General features: G+C 43.3%; 1 protein-coding gene across 1 annotated transcript in view; it reads left to right on the top strand.

Moving 5' to 3' along the window:
* Positions 1–898: 898 nt before the first annotated feature.
* Positions 899–17,208, top strand: part of cntn2 (contactin 2) — a 50,213-nt gene continuing 33,903 nt past the window's right edge. The window contains exons 1-2 of the mRNA XM_072665775.1: positions 899–1,089; positions 16,948–17,050. Of these exons, the coding sequence (XP_072521876.1) occupies positions 16,993–17,050 (58 nt within the window). The 5' untranslated portion in view covers positions 899–1,089; positions 16,948–16,992. The remainder of the gene's footprint in view (positions 1,090–16,947; positions 17,051–17,208) is intronic.

The following is a 17,208-nucleotide window of genomic DNA, read 5'->3' on the forward strand; positions in this document are numbered from 1 at the left end:
ACAACAAGAATTGTATTTTTTAGTTTTATAGCAAATATGTTATCATTATTGTAATTATTATTAATATGACTATTAAAATAAGATAAGATAATCCTTTATTAGTCCCACAGTAGGGAAATTCTAAAGTGGGGAATACTAGTAACAATAACAACAATAATACAACAATAATAAATAATAAATTGTATTTTTAAATCAAATTTGTTGCTTTTATTATTATTATTATTATTATTACTACTATCATCCTACTAGTCACAATAGTAACAAAAATATTATTATTAACAATAATACAACTACTAATAGTAACACTAATACTCTTATTATTTTTATCTTATATTTATAACATATCTTTTTATATAAAATGTGTTTATTATTATTATTATTATTATTATTATTATTATTATTATATTAGTCAAAATAGTAACGATAACAATAATTTACTATTTGTTATGTATTATTAACACAATATAATTATTAAAACTAGTATCAATAATAACAATACCGATTTTACAATGTAAAATGTTTCTAATTCTATCTAATTATTTATTATTATGAATTACTATTAACAATAATAATGTATTTTTTATTAAGATTTGTTTGTTTTGATAAAGAGAGAGAGACTGAGGCTGTGAGAGGAGAGAGAGAGAGAGAGAGAGAGAGAGAGAGAGAGAGAGAGAGAGGCTGAGGCTGAGAGAGAGAGAGAGAGGCTGAGGCTGTGAGAGGAGAGAGAGAGAGAGAGAGAGAGAGAGAGAGAGAGAGAGAGGCTGAGGCTGTGAGAGGAGAGAGAGACAGAGAGAGAGAGAGAGAGAGAGAGAGAGAGGCTGAGGCTGTGAGAGGAGAGAGGGGATTGGTGGGCTGGGACACGGGGGGATTGACAGTGGAGGAAGGAGAGAGAGAGAGAGAGAGAGAGAGAGAGACCCATCCTACTGCGACAGGCTGCCTGAGTAACAAAGCTGAGGCAGGAGCAGAGGAGGCAGGAAGAGGAGGCAGGAAGAGGAGGCAGGGAATCTCGCTCCAGCGCTTCTGACTGGAAACACTCGGTCGGCGGTTCGGGTCCAGGGCGTCTGACGGAGCCTCATCCTCACCGCGAAGGTAAGCGCTAGCCCCGGACCCTGTTTACCGCTGCTGGCGTCCGGCTCTGCCCGGCTCTGCCCGCCTCTGCCCGCCTCTGTGCGGCTCTCCCGGGGGCAGAGCAGCGCGACACGCTGTGGATATGTGCGTGTTTACAGTGTGAGCTGGAGGACGGGGTCTGGTCTCCACTAAAGCCCTCTGCGCGTTAGCATCCTCAGCCCAGCGAGCGCTCTGCGTGCAGGGAGATAGCCTGGCCTCTGACTGGACAAGCTAACGTTAGCCTGGCGGACACGAGCGCCGGCTGCGGGACGGCGGAGGAGGAGAGGCTCGAGGAGAGGCTCGTGTAGCCGTGCTTCCTCCGGAGCTGCCTGGCTAGTGCCCTCCTCCCTGCTCGGGCACCTCCTGCTCCGTCTGTGGGGTGAGGAGGTGGCTAGTTTGCTCCTGAATGGTTTCTGGGGAGGAGATGTCCTGCTATAAACAGAACTCACCCAGTTTACAATATAAGTGTGTGTGTGTGTGTGTGTGTGTGTGTGCGCGCGCGCGCTTTACCAGATGGGCATGGTCCAGGCACAGCCAGCACACACCTACACACACACACGTAGGTGCACTTGCTGTGCCACACTACTGCCTTCAATGTCTGAAAAGCTGAAAAGTGGCACCATGACAGGATCTGATCTAATGATAAACACTGGAAGCCATTCAGAGCTTTTAATGAGCCCCATTAACTTTTTAAAAATGTCAAATATTAGTCTTCTATAATGTCCCTGTTTGGGGTTTGGTAAATGTTTCAGCTTCAAAGATGCAGCGCATCTCATCAGAGGACCGTCCCGTGAGCCGAGCCCGTATCAGATGTAGTTCATCTCTGCCTTCAGTGCACTCTCTCTCTCTGAGGCCGCATGCTTAGGACTCTCGGACTCCGGACCTAGGAGAGAACGGGCCATCGCCTTCAGCTTCCTGATCTAACAGACTGAAGGAGCGACTCTCTGATCTTCTGAAAGATTGACCGATAACACTTGAAGAATTAGTCCGGAAGAATGCGGCTCATTCCCGTTCAGTACAGTCGTGTGTTCAGCTTTACACAGTGGAGCTTTTGTTCAGAACTTGTGACGGACGGTAATTTACCACCAATCATTAGCAATTAGTCATTCTAACGGGCTGTAATTTTAGCCCCAGTTCACCAGTACTGTGTCGCATTCTGGTGTCCAGTAGCGTTCTGGGTTTTGTGTCATTGAGAGATGATTTCTTTGAATGATTATGAAGTTTTCTTTGTTTTTGTGTTTTCACATTTTTCTCTTTCCTCTCAGTCAGGCAGGCAAGGAGGGAGGCAGGGAGCAGATACGAGTTTTGGCGATTTAAGCCTTCAAGAGTTTCCATAAACTAATGGGCAGAATCAGGGAGTGCAGGGATAGCCATGAGATGTAAGATGAACAAAGGACCAGAGCAAAGATGAAAACACAAAATATCAAATATGAATCAGAAAATGGGGAACGGCTTTCTCACACACACACACACACACACACACACTATATATATCTAATATATATATATTAGAGCTGGGCAATATGAAAATTTTTTATCGTATCGTCATGAATTTTGTTATCGTGCTACACATTATGCTTTTCTAAGCATATGGAGGAGACTGTTAGTGCTTAATAAACACTAATGTCCTGTTTCAAAACATTGTATATTGTGAAAATGTCTTTGAATATCAGGATATAATATTTTTACCATATCGCCCAGTTCTAGGCACCCATGCTTTGTAGACTAATTTGCAAATATAAAAGACACATTTTATGGTGTTTTAATGAATACAAGCCTGTATATATTTCTCCATTTATGTGATGAAGGTAGTGTAAAGCATCAAACCAGACAAAAACATTATTAGAATACTGTTAACCAAACACTAGAGTACTTATGAACATTCCTTATATAACACTGATACAGTGTAATTAGACTGGGTTAATTAGATGTAGTTCAGCAGATGTTGAATAGAAATCTGCTCAGTACAGAATCTGTCAGTACTTATGTATTTAGTCTTTGATCACATGTATCGTGATAAATATATTTACATATTGTGATATAGTATTTTTACCATATCGCCCGGTCCCTATATATATTTCTATAAGGCCGGGGCGATATGGTAAAAATACTATATCACAATATGTAAAGATATTTATCATATATATATATATATATATATATAAAACAGCTAGGAGATCTGGATGAAGCGTAGCTGTAATAGAACATGATAGTACCACCTCCAGAAGATGAGAAGATATGAAAGTGGACTCTACAAAGTCCAACAGTTCCTAAAAGAACTGCCCCATTAAAGATTCTCCTAGGAAGCAGAAGTGGTTCTTCTGCAGCTGTAGTAGATCTTATCCAGCTGGGCTTATAAACTTCAGCCCATGTTTACAAGCCATCTCCCTGAAGAGAGAGAAGGTGTTGCGTTGAGCAGCACGTTAACTAGCTGAGAGACATGTGAGACAAGTGTCATACAGTATGTCCCAGGAGAAGGTATTGAGATGGGACAGAAGCTGGAGCTGGGGCAGGAAAGGCCTTGGGTGACGGAAGCTGCAGCGATGGCAACAGTCAGCTAAATTAAAACTCAGTGAAGCGGCGTCCGATACGCGCGCAGCGGACTGCTAATACTGGGCTGCTTCTGGGCAGCGGTTGCGACCAGCGTTGGGCTACGGGCTGTGAGCTCAGGTGTTCAGCCAGAACTGAAAATGAAGAAGGGGAGGGAGTGTGAGATTGAGAACAATAGAATGAAAGAATGCACAGGGATGAACGGCACCTCTCCAAAATCCCATTAACGAGCTACTCGAGGATCAGTGCTCCACTATTTATAAGCCAACTATCTCTGACTGACGATGCCATGCTGATTATGATTCAGTTGAGCTTCGGTTCATCCGGGGACTCGCCTACGACCTGGAAGTATTTATAAAGTAATCCATGTAAATATAGCTTCGTACTCCATGGGAATGAGGGCATGTGCTATATCTGCCCTGGCTCATGAAACATTCAGCAGATTCTCCTGTTCTCCAAAAGAGATTGAATTTGAGAATGAAGCGCCAGCAGAGCTCAGAGAACTTTTTGGAGAGCAGCTGATGGAGGAGATCTCAAGGGCATCATTCTGTGGGTTTAGCTTTATTAGTTTACTCACTATCTCTATATCTCTATTCCTGATATCTACTGAGCTGCTCGCTACAGTGAGGTCAGAGGACTTCTCCTGACTTACATCTCCATCAGCCTGGCACCAGCCCCCCTTACGGTCAGAGCGTCAAGGCTCAGTTGTTCTGCACATCTCGTCACTGTAAGGTCAGGCTAAAGACGTGACGAATTTTCTGGATCGATAAACGTATTTTTACAACAGGAAGGAAGGTGGCCTTGTCAGTTCTGTCTGATGTGTAAAAAGGAAAAAGTGTGTGTTCCAACCTCCCATAATACAACTGTCTATTAGGATTCCATTAACTTCATTGTATGACAGAGCTGAGAGCATCACCACACTTAGTAGACCTATTTGAGATCATTTCTGTCCCAGCACAGTTTTGTGCTTTTCCTGCTCAAACACATCTGATTCAACTCACCTGATTCAACTCACCTGATTCAACTCACCTGATTCAACTTGCCTGATTCAACTCGCCTGTTAATTGCCAGGTTTAGTAGGTCTGTTAGAGCAGGGAAATGGACTTGGTTGCCCACCCCTGGTCTGACCGATATATATCGGTTGGCTGATACCACTGGCTGGTGCATTCCAAACTTACTTTGCTACTCAGGGAGTTAATGAATGGACATCTTGTTGATCACAGGAAATTGTAATTACACATTATATCCAAATGTTTGTGGACATCCCTTGCAATGAATGCATTCAGCTATTTTAAGACAAACACACATTTTGCCAATCTGCCAGTCTGCCAATAGAATAGGACTCTCTGGAGCAGATAAACATGGACCTATTGGCACCGTGCTGCCTAATGCCAAAGAAGTGCAATGCAGTATAATTAGTTTTTTTTAAGAACATGCAGCTACTGGTACATTTTGTGTGTTTTAAAATATTGTATGTTGTGAAAATGCCTTTGAATATCAGGATATAATATTTTTACCATATCGCCCAGTTCTAAGCACCCATGCTTTGTAGACTAATTTGCAAATATAAAAGACACATTTTATGGTTTTGTTAAAACAAGTAAAATGTGTTTTGTGTTTTAATGAATACAAGCCTGTAAACATTTCCGTGATAAAGGTAGTGTAAAACATCAAATACCAGACAAAACCACTTCATTTAGATTTATCAATGTTGATAATATATATATATATATATATATATATGTATATATATATATATATTATAAAATTCTATAAAGGAATCATTTACAATCCATTGTAATACATTCACTTATACATATAATTCTTTGTAAATTATGATCAAGCACTGTGAAACCACAGGCCTAACATTTATTATGATGATAATATGTTACAGCACCAAAAAGCTTCTTAAGAAATAAACTGATCAAACTAACAAATCAGACTTCAGATAACGATAGCAAATAATATGAAGCTCCGCCTCTACTGTAAAATTCACACTATGTAGGACTTTCTGTGATTTTGCTGTTTTTTTGAGCACAGACAATCATATCTGATAATTCATTCAGATAACTATCAGTCATAGTAATTCATTATTATATATTATTGGTCAATATTATTGATTATGGCATGTTTAATTACTTAGTGTCGGTCACAAAATATTAATTTCAGTGAGCTTTATTGATTACTCCCCACTGCGTTTCCTCTGACTCTGCTTTGACTAAACGTGACAGATGTGTGTGAGAGAGAGGACCAATATTATGAGCAAGTGTGTCCTCAGGGGTTTGTAAGGGTGAGAGAGCAAAGGTCATGCTGGAGCTTAGATTTCTTTCCTGAGCTGTCCTACAAAATGTTTAATTGTGCATTTAATCCCCTGATTTCTAGATTTGTAGACCTATTCCATCATGTTTATGTGCTCTCTATGAAGCGACGCAAGGAGTCTAATCTTCTTAGTTTGTATAATGGATGATGTGAGAATGAGCTGCTCCTTTAAAGAGCTGAGAACGCAGCGATGATGTGGGATAGAATTAGATTAGGGTTTGCTGAGAGCACATTCCGTCTAGCCTCTGAAAAACGACCCTGTCCAGATCCCTAAGCCCATAAACCCAAGACAGTAAGTATCATGCATTTACCGCACTGAATTATTCAGCCCGAAGACGTCGCACAGATTTTTACAGCTTGTTCGTCCAGTGAGCCCGGACTTACTTAACCCTGACCAAAATACATCCAGGTCACCAGCGCCTTCGGCTATTGTATGCACTGCACATTCTCTCACCCTTCTCTCAGCAGGAGCACTAATAAACATGCCTGATCGTACAAAAAAGAAGGTCACTTGTAGTGGTCAGAAGCCTCGAGGTCAAATATGTCTATGTCCAGGGCAAAAAGGTCAATGATCGCTGCATTTGCTGTGTCAAGATCTAGCTAGAATAGTGTTTCTTGTGTGTCAGTGAAGAAGTGGTTGTTGAGGAGAACTGGAGAAGCCAGAGGTTCCTTCATCTTGACTGTGAAGTTCTTCAGTACAGATGAGGCTCTGTTGATTCCTGGCAGAAGAACCCGAATGGACATAGAGCCCTATTGTCTTCTGGGCCGTCACAGAAGATCCGTTTGTCACTGAAAACATGTCCCATTCTCAGTGAAGTCACTGAGCATGCTGACCGCTGCCTCCCAGGGCACAGTCGTCCACAGCTCCAGCGTCATTTGGCGCTCGATGGGTCTTGTCGCAGTGGATGTGTAATGAGGAGGAGAGAGCTCCTCTGTCCTGTCACTCAGAGTGATGGAAAAATCTCAATAGCCTGACTGATGGAGGAGATATAGAACAGGCTTTCTGGTATGAAGGTCTGCTGTAGGGCTCATCCAGCACTGTTTTTGGCCAGTTGCGTTCTGCTAATTCTGCAAGCTTGTTCCCCCAGAGATTTGGCGAAGAGGGGATTGCCAGCTGGGGGCACATTGATAGCTAATACTGACCATCTGATATTGTGAACATGCAGGTAGTACAAGCCATAAAAGGACGTGTTGGTGTACTTACAGACTTGGTGTGTAGTTGATTGAGCCGTCAGTGTGTGGTAATCGCTCGTAATCGGTGTACGGACAGGCAGAGGGCTTGCCACCAAATAATATGGGGCTTCAGCGGTCACCCAGCCTCGCCTGTTCTGCAACTTAACAAGTTAACATTAAAGAAATACATTCGCTGCTTTTCTTCATGCTCTGTGCTGTTGTTCCACTATTTTCTGAACAATTCCTTAAAAATCCAGATATGACTTTCAGGGCCAAAAGTATTGGGACACCTACACATTCCACCTACAGGAGCTTTTCTGCCATCCCATTCTAAACCCATAGGCATTATTAATCTGGAGCTGGTCCCTCTTTGCTCTAAGCTCTAGCAGCAGCAGCTGAGTCAGTTGGAGGCTTTTCTGCACTCTGCTCTGAGCTCAGCACTCGGCCCTGACCCCGCTCTGTAACTTTACGTGGTCTGACACTCGCTGAGTTGCTCCTAAGCGCTTCCACTTTTCACGTATGACATGGCGAACGAGGCCTGCATTAGAAATTTGCGGATGTTCGAACTTCCTCTACGCATGAAGTATATCAAGGCCTCAACTGTGCTTTGTTCAGCTGTCGGATGTTTGAAGTTCTTTTCTTCATTTACTTAATTAACGTCCGTGATGATGTTGCTGTTGGATCATATACAGTGTCATGGTCACACATGACTAACAGCCCTCATAAACACTGGTGTGAAATGCAGAGGATTGCTGAAGAAAAATGCAAATGAAGTACAGAGAGATGCTCAGTACAGCGTCCAGAGAGAAGATCAGTGCATCGCTGTGGAGCAAGGACCACTGAAGACCATACCTGAGGAGCATAGTTACTGAATATGATTAATAACTGAATATTAAGCCTGCAGTTTTAGGGGTTAAAGCAAGAAGGGTAGCTGGATGACCTTGATTTCCATATTCCCTGCTCAATCCATAGAGATTCAAAGAGATTCCTCTTCCCGTCTTTTTCCCTTCTGATCTGAAGACGTCTAGACGCATGAAACATGACGTGTCTGATGCAGTTGTTGATGGTCTGATGAATCAAACAGCACATGTTTATTGTATTACACACAAACAGAATGCGAAGCGCTGGCTTGTCATTGGTTAATTGCAGGCTGGATAGGACTGGTGATGCCAGAGCCATTCATGCATTAGGATGGTCCTCCCTCTTCTCCAGCACTCTACTGGATCGCATCACTCAGCGCAGTGCTGGCCAGCTGACATAACAGAACTGGCATAGCATGCTGGTCTTCACCCTCCCTGTGTTGGTCTTAGTGGGTGTCTAAATGACTATATTTAGGATGAAATTAGATCAAGTCCAAAAGAAAATTAAATTGCTTGGACTGGCGCCCTGTATTACTGCCTTGACCCACCATGCCCCTGATCAGGAACAAGTATTATGGTCTCCGTACTGACTTGTGTTTAGTAGTGTCTACGCTTAGAGGTTTCTTTGAATTTTTTGTCTATTCAAACTAGCTGAGGTTATTATTGGTAATTAGCTAATCAGCTAATATAAATACTAATACAAATTAGAGCAGAAGTCCAGGATCACTGCCGAAAGAACAAAACTGTGACAAAGACGTAATAAGGAGGACGACATTCGTATTCGACTGCATTATGTGTCCAATCTGTGAAAGGTCACCCAAATGCAACCCTGTCCTTTCCACAAAAGGGCACGACGCACCATCACCCTCTGTCGGGAGAGCAGCATCCGCGGCGAGCTTCGCCTTGGCAGGCCGACAGCACTTGCAGACTGTCATGTTGATATTTCAGTTACAGACTGGCTGGCAGGCCCCCTGTGAAGCTGTTTGACTCTCGCAGGTCTCTCGCTCTCACACGTTCTCTCTCACCACTTTCAGGCATAGCGGTCGACTCCAGTGGCCCGGCGAACACCATCTTGCGCACCATCTGCATGGCCACTGGGGGAGGGAAGGGTGCACCATTACGTGCGCAAGTCGTGGCGATCAGAGCAGGTGGCACACTGCCGGCTTAAGCTCGCCGCCGCGGCCTCACTGTGTTAATGAAATCCGTGCATGCAGAAGGCATGCAGTCTTGAAGGCGTATTAACTCATGCTGTGAACTGAGAACTCATGGGCTAATATCTTCAGCCAGCAGGGGGCAGAAAGGCTTATTCCCTGCACTTTAAGAGAAGGTCTGAGGCGTTATTTAAAAAGCATATGCAGTTTTCCACTTTCCCAGCCAAGAATGAACTGGCAAGGCTAACACGGCTATCCAACAGTCAACAGTCACCCAAATCTTTTCCATTAATACACTGTATGAATGCATTCAGTTACTTTAAGTTGCAACCGTTCTGACACAGATGTGCAAATGCACACACACAGCTTGTCACAGTTTTGTTTGTAATTGTAATTGGTTGTACTGGAAGTAGTTTTGGTTGTACTGGGGGGAGTTTTGTTTGTACTGGGAGTAGTTTTGGTTGCACAGGGAGGTTGTACTGAAGTTTTCAGTTGTATACGGAGGCATTTTGGTTGTAATTGTTGTAATGGGTTGTACTAGGAGGAGTTTCGGTTGTACTGGAAGTATTTTCGGTTGTACTGGGAGTAGTTTTGGTTGTACTGGCAGGATTTTCTGTTGTATTGGGAGGCATTTTGGTTGTAATTGTAATTGGTTGTACTGGGGGAGTTTTGGTTGTACTGGAAGTAGTTTCGGTTGTACTGGGAGTAGTTTTGGTTGTACTGGGAGGTTGTACTGAAGTTTTCAGTCGTATACGGAGGCATTTTGGTTGTAATTGTTGTAATGAGTTGTACTGGGAGGAAATTTGGTTGTACTGGGAGGATTTTCAGTTGTATTGGGAGGAGATTTGGTTGTAATTGTTGTAATGGGTTATAATGGGAAGAGTGTTGGTTATACTGGGAGTGGTGGTGTTGGTTGTGGAATGTGTCTTCTGGAGAGGTTTACGCTGCCGTATCGTGGCTCAAATGCATCTCCTCCTGAAGTGGTTTGAGTGATGGGATTTGTATCTGGGTACACTTGCATTTTTATGTGGCTCCAGATATCCAGATATAATCCTGATACTCAAGACGCAAGAAGTGACCAGGTGTAAAAGCAGTCCTTGATTGTTTGTTTTACAGATCATGTCTCTGAATGAAAATGGTAAATCTTTCTGTGTAAGAGTGATTCTCACAGTCTCACAGATTGCCCCGTCTCTGTACCAATTAGACTCAAATTCTTTTACATCACCACAACAATTAGTTCATAATTAAGAATTATAGCCTGAAGTGCTGCCACTGTGCTGCTGCAGTGTAAGCTTCTAATTGCTTTTGTTTAATCATAAGAAACCTATAATAATGAGCAAGCGAGTGGATTCGGAGGTTTTATCTCCTGCTCAGCTTCTTTTGGTGGACCACTGGACGCTTATGCAAAGCGAAACTGTAGGAAAGGGCTTTCATTTGGAGGGCGTGTGAAATCCAAGCCGTTTGAACCACAGTGGCTGATTGGTTTCGGTTTTCCGCAGAAGTCAGGGCAAAAAGGATGCGCTCAGCTCAGCTCCGGCTATTTCTCTCTGTGTTTTTCCTCGCTGTGCTATTTGAGCCCTTATCCTGATCTGTTGAAAAGTGCTGTGATCCGCAGCACTTTTAAACACACAGCTTTACTTCCTTCTTCTTTCTGACAACACCCATTAGTTAGGCATCACCGTATTACAGCTGTTAGGTTGTCGTGGCTTTGTAACCACCCTTTGTGCACAAATTCTTCTTGTTGTGAGTCTTCTGGCAGAGATAAGGGGCTGCCGAAGATTTAAAGATTTAATCTGGTTATTCTGGCCGTGCTGTTTGACAGCACCGTGAAATATTGAAGAAGTCAATGTTAAATAATGCATCACAGACTCGACAGCTATTTATTTGTTTTCTGTTAGCGGTGTCAGGTCTGCCTGTGAGTGCTGGCCTAATGGTGCTAGATATGCCCTTGTCCCCTGATGGAGGCACTGGCTGGAGCGTACGCTGGGGAGAATGACATTACATTACATTGCATTAGTTGAAAACCCATGACCTCTTGAGTAATAGTCACATTCTCTGACAAGTAGTCTAACGTCAAGTCCATTAGCCTGAGACACAGACTGTGGCTGGAATATGTAGTACTGTGGTGGTTAACCGACAGCCGCTGCGAGGAGACTCAGGGAGGAGGGTTGGATGACATTCATTTTTAAAGGATCTTTTTAAAATATCCTGACAGATTATTTGGGCTGTAGATTGGCAAGAACCTGGAGATAGGAGAAAGAGAGTGAGTGTTAGCTCAGTGTTCAGGAGAAACTCGCTCACTTGTCTGAGACATGTTGTTGTTTTTATCCAGCTCCTCGCCGGTGCAGAGTCTGGGCTCATCATCACAAGCCAGCAGTGTGTGACTTTGGCGTCCCAACCTTCTTCTGCACAAGGCGTGTCGGCGGTCCACAACAGGGAAACTGCACGCACCAGGGGTTCAGCACCTTGGACAGTGTTGGCCACAACTGTCACACTAGGTAGTCAGGACCATTTACTTAGTCATAATAACATTGAAAAATCGGCCAAGCTTCGGTTGTACTGGGAGTAGTTTTGGTTGTACTGGGAGGATTTTCATTTGTGTTGGGAGGCGTTTTGGTTATAATTGTTGTAATGGGTTGTACTGGGATTAGTTTCGGTTGTCCTGGGAGTAGTTTTTGTTGTACTGGGCAGAGTTTTGGTTTTGGTTGCGTAGTCATAATAACATTGAAAAATTGGACAAGCCTTTTCAGGTAGTTACTAAAAACAGACCTCATTCTCCAAAATCCTTCTAAGATTTTTCTTTAATTAGTTAAATTAGAAAAGTCCTAACAGAAAGTCTCAGTCAGGTTCATGATGAAGTGAACGAGGCCCGATATTTATTTTGCAGAAGAACATTTGCAGCATCTTCTTGTTTGCAAACAGACGTTTGATGTTGGTATCAGTTGGTATTCAGGTTAAGTCTGAAGATTAGGAAGATGATCCTGTTCCTGCCACTGTCCTGTGTCTGCTCTGTCAGTTTCAGCCATGCTTTCAGTGTCACATATCCAGCCCAACTAAATAAGTGGTAATGAGAATAAGCATTGCAGATGTGTTGGAGCATGTTCTTGATTGATGCACTAAAATGGCAAATTTGCATTTCAGATCTTTGTACTAGTATCCAGGCGACAAACTGGCGGAACAACACCCATCACAACAAACGCCGAAGCATGGTGTGAATACTTATAAAGCAATATCCATGTAGTCATAGCTCCTGCTCTGTTTCCTGAAGAGGTAATTATGTGAGTTTACATAACCTGGAGCTGCTGGTGGATTTTTATAGAGCGTTGTGGAAGTGATGCGGAACAGAACGGCTCATAAACATCAGCAGATCCATGCTACGAGTAGAGGATCCCACAGAGGAACTGCAGGTGAGGTGTAGTGTGTAAGAATTATGAGGCCGTCTCGGTTTCTGACATTGTGCGCAGTGACGCTCTTGTCGGATGTGGCTTCTCAAAAACGCATGCTAAACATTTGTGGTGTTTACCTCGCAGAGCAGTGGAGTTGTCCTTTGCCTGCATAGATCATCATTGTAATTCCACTCACAGCTGCTCCTTTTACTCTCTATTCTAAAATTGAGCTTTATCTGCAGCAGGGACTGCATATTTATACAGGGACTCGAGTGCAGCCCAGACGGGCAGGCCACAGTTTTTAGATCACATGGAGAATGGATTTCTGAGAAGCTGTTTGATGTTTGCTCAGGATATTTCAGGCTGTGAAGAGCCTTGTTTCTCCTCCTCAGCAGAAGATCTGCCAGGGGTTTGCTGCTCTTCAGACTGAGGCTTTACTGTGACTTACTTTATTTAGGGTGTTTGTCTTTCGGCATCCTCAAAGCCCCCCCTTCTGCTTTAGACGGGGGCGCTGGAGGGGGTCATTGGGGCGATTGTGCCAGTAGACATGTGGGCTTGATCAAAAATTCCTTAGATGAAGATGTTTTTATGTGTTTTCTGGACTGCTCTCACCCCTCCTCACCTAGAGTCCTGCCCCAAACATGCCACCTGCTGGGAAGGCCCCATTTGGGACGCTGCACGCTGTCAGCAGATGTCGGGGCAGCGCTGAAAGCCTCACAACCCCAGGCCATCTCTTGAGCGTGACTTTGTGTAGAGACAGGGAGGGGCGGAGAGGGGAGAGTGGTGAAGCGTGAGTTGGAAATAACTGTGTGTGTCCTGAAGAGAAGAAATGTGGTTGGTGTTTATTTACCGATCGATCTACCCATGCTCTGCCCACAAAGGCATTCTTTAAAATATTAATTATATTAGGAAATTATGATTTTAGTGATTCATATGTGTATATATATTTAATTCCTAAAATTAGAGTAATTGATAAGAAATCAAAAGACTATCAGACAGATTATTGGACCAATACCACATACCACATTTATTTGTATTGCAGTGTGTTTAGGGGGCAGTGCTGGCCTATTTTATAAATTTTACTGCCTCTGTAAGTAAGTTATATAATTCTGTGTAATGTTATATATATATATATATATATATATATATATATATATATATATATAATGTGTGTGTGTTTGTGTGTGTGTGTGTATTGACAGTAGTAGAACTAGTATGTACATGAAAATATCATATGTCAGCATAAGGCCACAATTTTCATATTGAAACGTCACTGAAAATGCGTAGAAGTATGTCCATCTACAGGTCAAGTTAATTCAAGTTATTTTAATGCTAATTCGAGGAATTATGAATTATCATCTTTTGTGCTGACTTTACAGAGGAGCTAAAATTTGCATCTGTGGTATACATTGCTACTCTGGGTTATTAGTAATGAGGATGCACTGAATATTTATCACTGGCCAAAATGGATTAATAAGTGAAAAGACCAAATCATTTAAAACAAAGAAAGCTGTTTTGATAAAATCGCAACCAACAAGTCACTCTCTGTAAATGCAGCCAAAAAAGTGTTTAAAAAAGTGATCAAAAACCTTCAAAAAATATTTTCAGTAGTTCAATAGTTTCATTCTGTTTGGTTTCTGTTTTGGACAAAATTAATTTTGGTGCATCTCTAATTAGTAGCTGTGAACTAGTTAAGGCAGATTCCTCACTGTGCTTCATGTTGCATTTTTACGGTGAATTCTTCAGATAAACTGAACCTGAGTGTGTTAAGAGGAGACTTTCAGACAAGCCATTCGGCCCAGATCTGCTCTTACAGAACCATACACACACAATCTGTCCCAGCAAACATTCATTTTTGCTTCATAAAGATGTGATTTATAACTACAAATGTATGCATATTTGGGTTTTCGGCTTTTCATGGAAAGATAATCTGCTCAACTTACTGTCATTATAACCTGCAGATTTCTTGAGTATCATTCCGGTTGCAAATCAATCACTAAGCTTATTCCTTTTTGTTTTTAAATGAACATTTTTAATACAGCAGTGCTGACAGTTCGTATTCTTTCATAGCTACAGCTGGAAGTTTGAAGATCCTATTGAGAAACAGTAGCACAACAACCTGAGTGTGTTATTAATTTATGATTAGTGATGTTTAATGTGATTGGTCGTACATTAGAGTGTAACCTGTAATCATCTGATAATGCCACGATAATTCATTACATAGTGCAGCAGTTTATGTGCTTTCCCAAAATGTCCTGTTCTTTTTAAGGCAATTATATCTTTGTTGTAATTGCAGTAAAATATTCCAAAATAGCTTCCTATCCCAACATAGCAGTCACAGCCAAGCTCCCACAGCCACGGCATCGACCCCAGTCTTGCTTTTAGCCAAACTCAGCATTTGTTCTATGAAAAGCTCTTGTGTTTCTGCTAAGTGGAGAGCTCCTAAAAACATCCCAGTGTCTGTAGCTAGACGCTTAAAACAAGTTTCTAGAAAGGGACTTGACACAGCTGGGCGGCCGTCAGCCCCTGGAGTGCCTCGTCTGGGCATAATTTAGGAATCTGTGTGATAGTATCCCCACTCTTTCACACTTGAGCCTTGGCAAACGACTGCTGGAAGCCTCTTGGAGCACCACTTGTGTGAAGAGCGCGTTGCAAACAGCACATCTGCTGCCCGAGTTATGTATTTACGCTGTCTCGGCTGACGTGCCCGGGTCCACAGAGGAGCAGAGCGTGCTGCGAATGGGCACTTTTTTCAGGCCAAGGAAGACTTGCGAGTGGCGATTTACAGGTCCAGGAGGAAGTTTTTCAGCACTGCACTCCACAGACTCTGTACAGAGACGAGGAGGACCTGACTGAGGCTACTGTAGCGCTGCAGCGCTGGCCATTGCCAGGGCAATTGCATCTTAAGGCATTTTGAAAAGGCTTTCCTTCAGCTGTGGAAAGCTCCGTCTTAATAGGTGCTGCTGTCAAGCGCACATCAGTAGGCGACAGATCCGGGAGTGGGAACAGGGAAGCTGACAGGGTAGATTAGGCTTGACGTGGGAATGCGATGTCAGTGCAAGCCGGGCCTTCCCGTGAGCCGAGCCCGTTCAAGCATGCAGGTTTAAACTACTGGAGAGGCCTGTTAGGAGTCTTCCCCGTGCTGCCATTTTAATGGGTACGTCAGAAAGTGAGCATTGAAGAGGAGGCACTGAACAGGAATGTTGCAGAGGCTTGCCTTTAGCGAAGTGTAGACCAGAAGGAAAGAGAACTTACTGGAAGGAGCTCATTCTCCAACCCTGCAGTCGCACCTTCCACGTGGGAGAGCGTTACTGTAATCTTGAGTAATTTAGGTTTTGACCTTCTTGACTCTCTCCTAAAAAGGCTTCGTAGGCTTATATCAAGCTTCTATGGCCCGGAAGGTCACGAGTTTGAATCCCGAGGCATGCTGCTTTGCCTTGAACACCCAGAGTGCGGAAGAGCACGATTGGCCGTGCTCTCTCCCCTCATTGCTCTTAAATGATGTTGGTTGGCACAAGCGTCTGTTAGCTGGTGTGGTAGAGCTGAGGACCCGGCGCTTTCTGTGGCAGTTGGAAAAGAGGCAGTGGCTGGCTTTGCATGTATCAGTGTGTAAAGCTCTTACCCTCCTACCCTAAAACACATTGGGCGCAGTAATGACAGAGTGACCACAGGGTTGTTGGTTTGCTATCCACTCAACCCCCCACACCCTGTTCTCCACGGGCACCCAAGCATTGCTGACCTCATTTGTTTTCTAAGTTTAATAATAAAGTACATAAAAATGTAGTGAATCCTCATCTATGAGGTATGTGCTATATGTCCAAATGTTTGTGGACACCCCTTTTATTCTAATGAATGCATTCAGCTACTTTAAGTTGCACTCATTTCTGACACAGATGTGCAAATGCACACACACAGCTTGTCTAGTCCCTGTAGGGAAGTACTGCCAATAGAATAGGACTCTCTAGAGCAGATCAACATCATGACCCTATTAGCTCAATGCTGCCTAATAATGTCAGGCGTGGGCTAGAGGGGTATAAAGCCCCCCAGCATTGAGCTGTGGAGCAGTGGAAGAACTGTGTTCTCTGGAGTGATGGTGGAGGAGCACCATCCAGTACTTTTTACAATGCAAACTCCCTCAATATATGAAAGGAGAGCAGATACAGACAAACAGACCATGCAGTTCACACAATGCTAATCTTAGCTTCAGATACTAAAAATATCATGGCTGATAATGGGAAAACCGTGTGAATTAGATTCCTGTCCATCGCTTCAAGGGTCTACATTAGCTTAATGGTGGAACACTCATCCTCCACTACCTTTAGACTCATCATAACAACTTCCAAGAGGGAAATAATTAGCAGTGAGTGAGTTACCCTCCTTTTTCGTGTTGCTCTTCCCCAGGAGCTGACAGGTCGCCGTTTTGCTGGGTGTGGCTGAGGAAGGAAGATGAGGATTCTATTGTTTCTGCTAGCTCTCAGCTCGCTGGCTCCAAGGTACGCTGCGGGTAAGTAGACTCCCACCTGTCGTCTCCTCTTCTATCAGCTCGGCTCCACGAACATCCCATTAGAGAGTTCTCTCTGCGGTCTAGGCTAGCCCCCACCCCCGTCCCACGGCTTCACTTCAAACCATCCCCTCCTCCTTCCCTCCATGCTTGTTCATTTT

The sequence above is a fragment of the Salminus brasiliensis genome, chromosome 21 (assembly GCF_030463535.1).
Source record: "Salminus brasiliensis chromosome 21, fSalBra1.hap2, whole genome shotgun sequence".
Classification (NCBI taxonomy): Eukaryota; Metazoa; Chordata; class Actinopteri; order Characiformes; family Bryconidae; genus Salminus; species Salminus brasiliensis.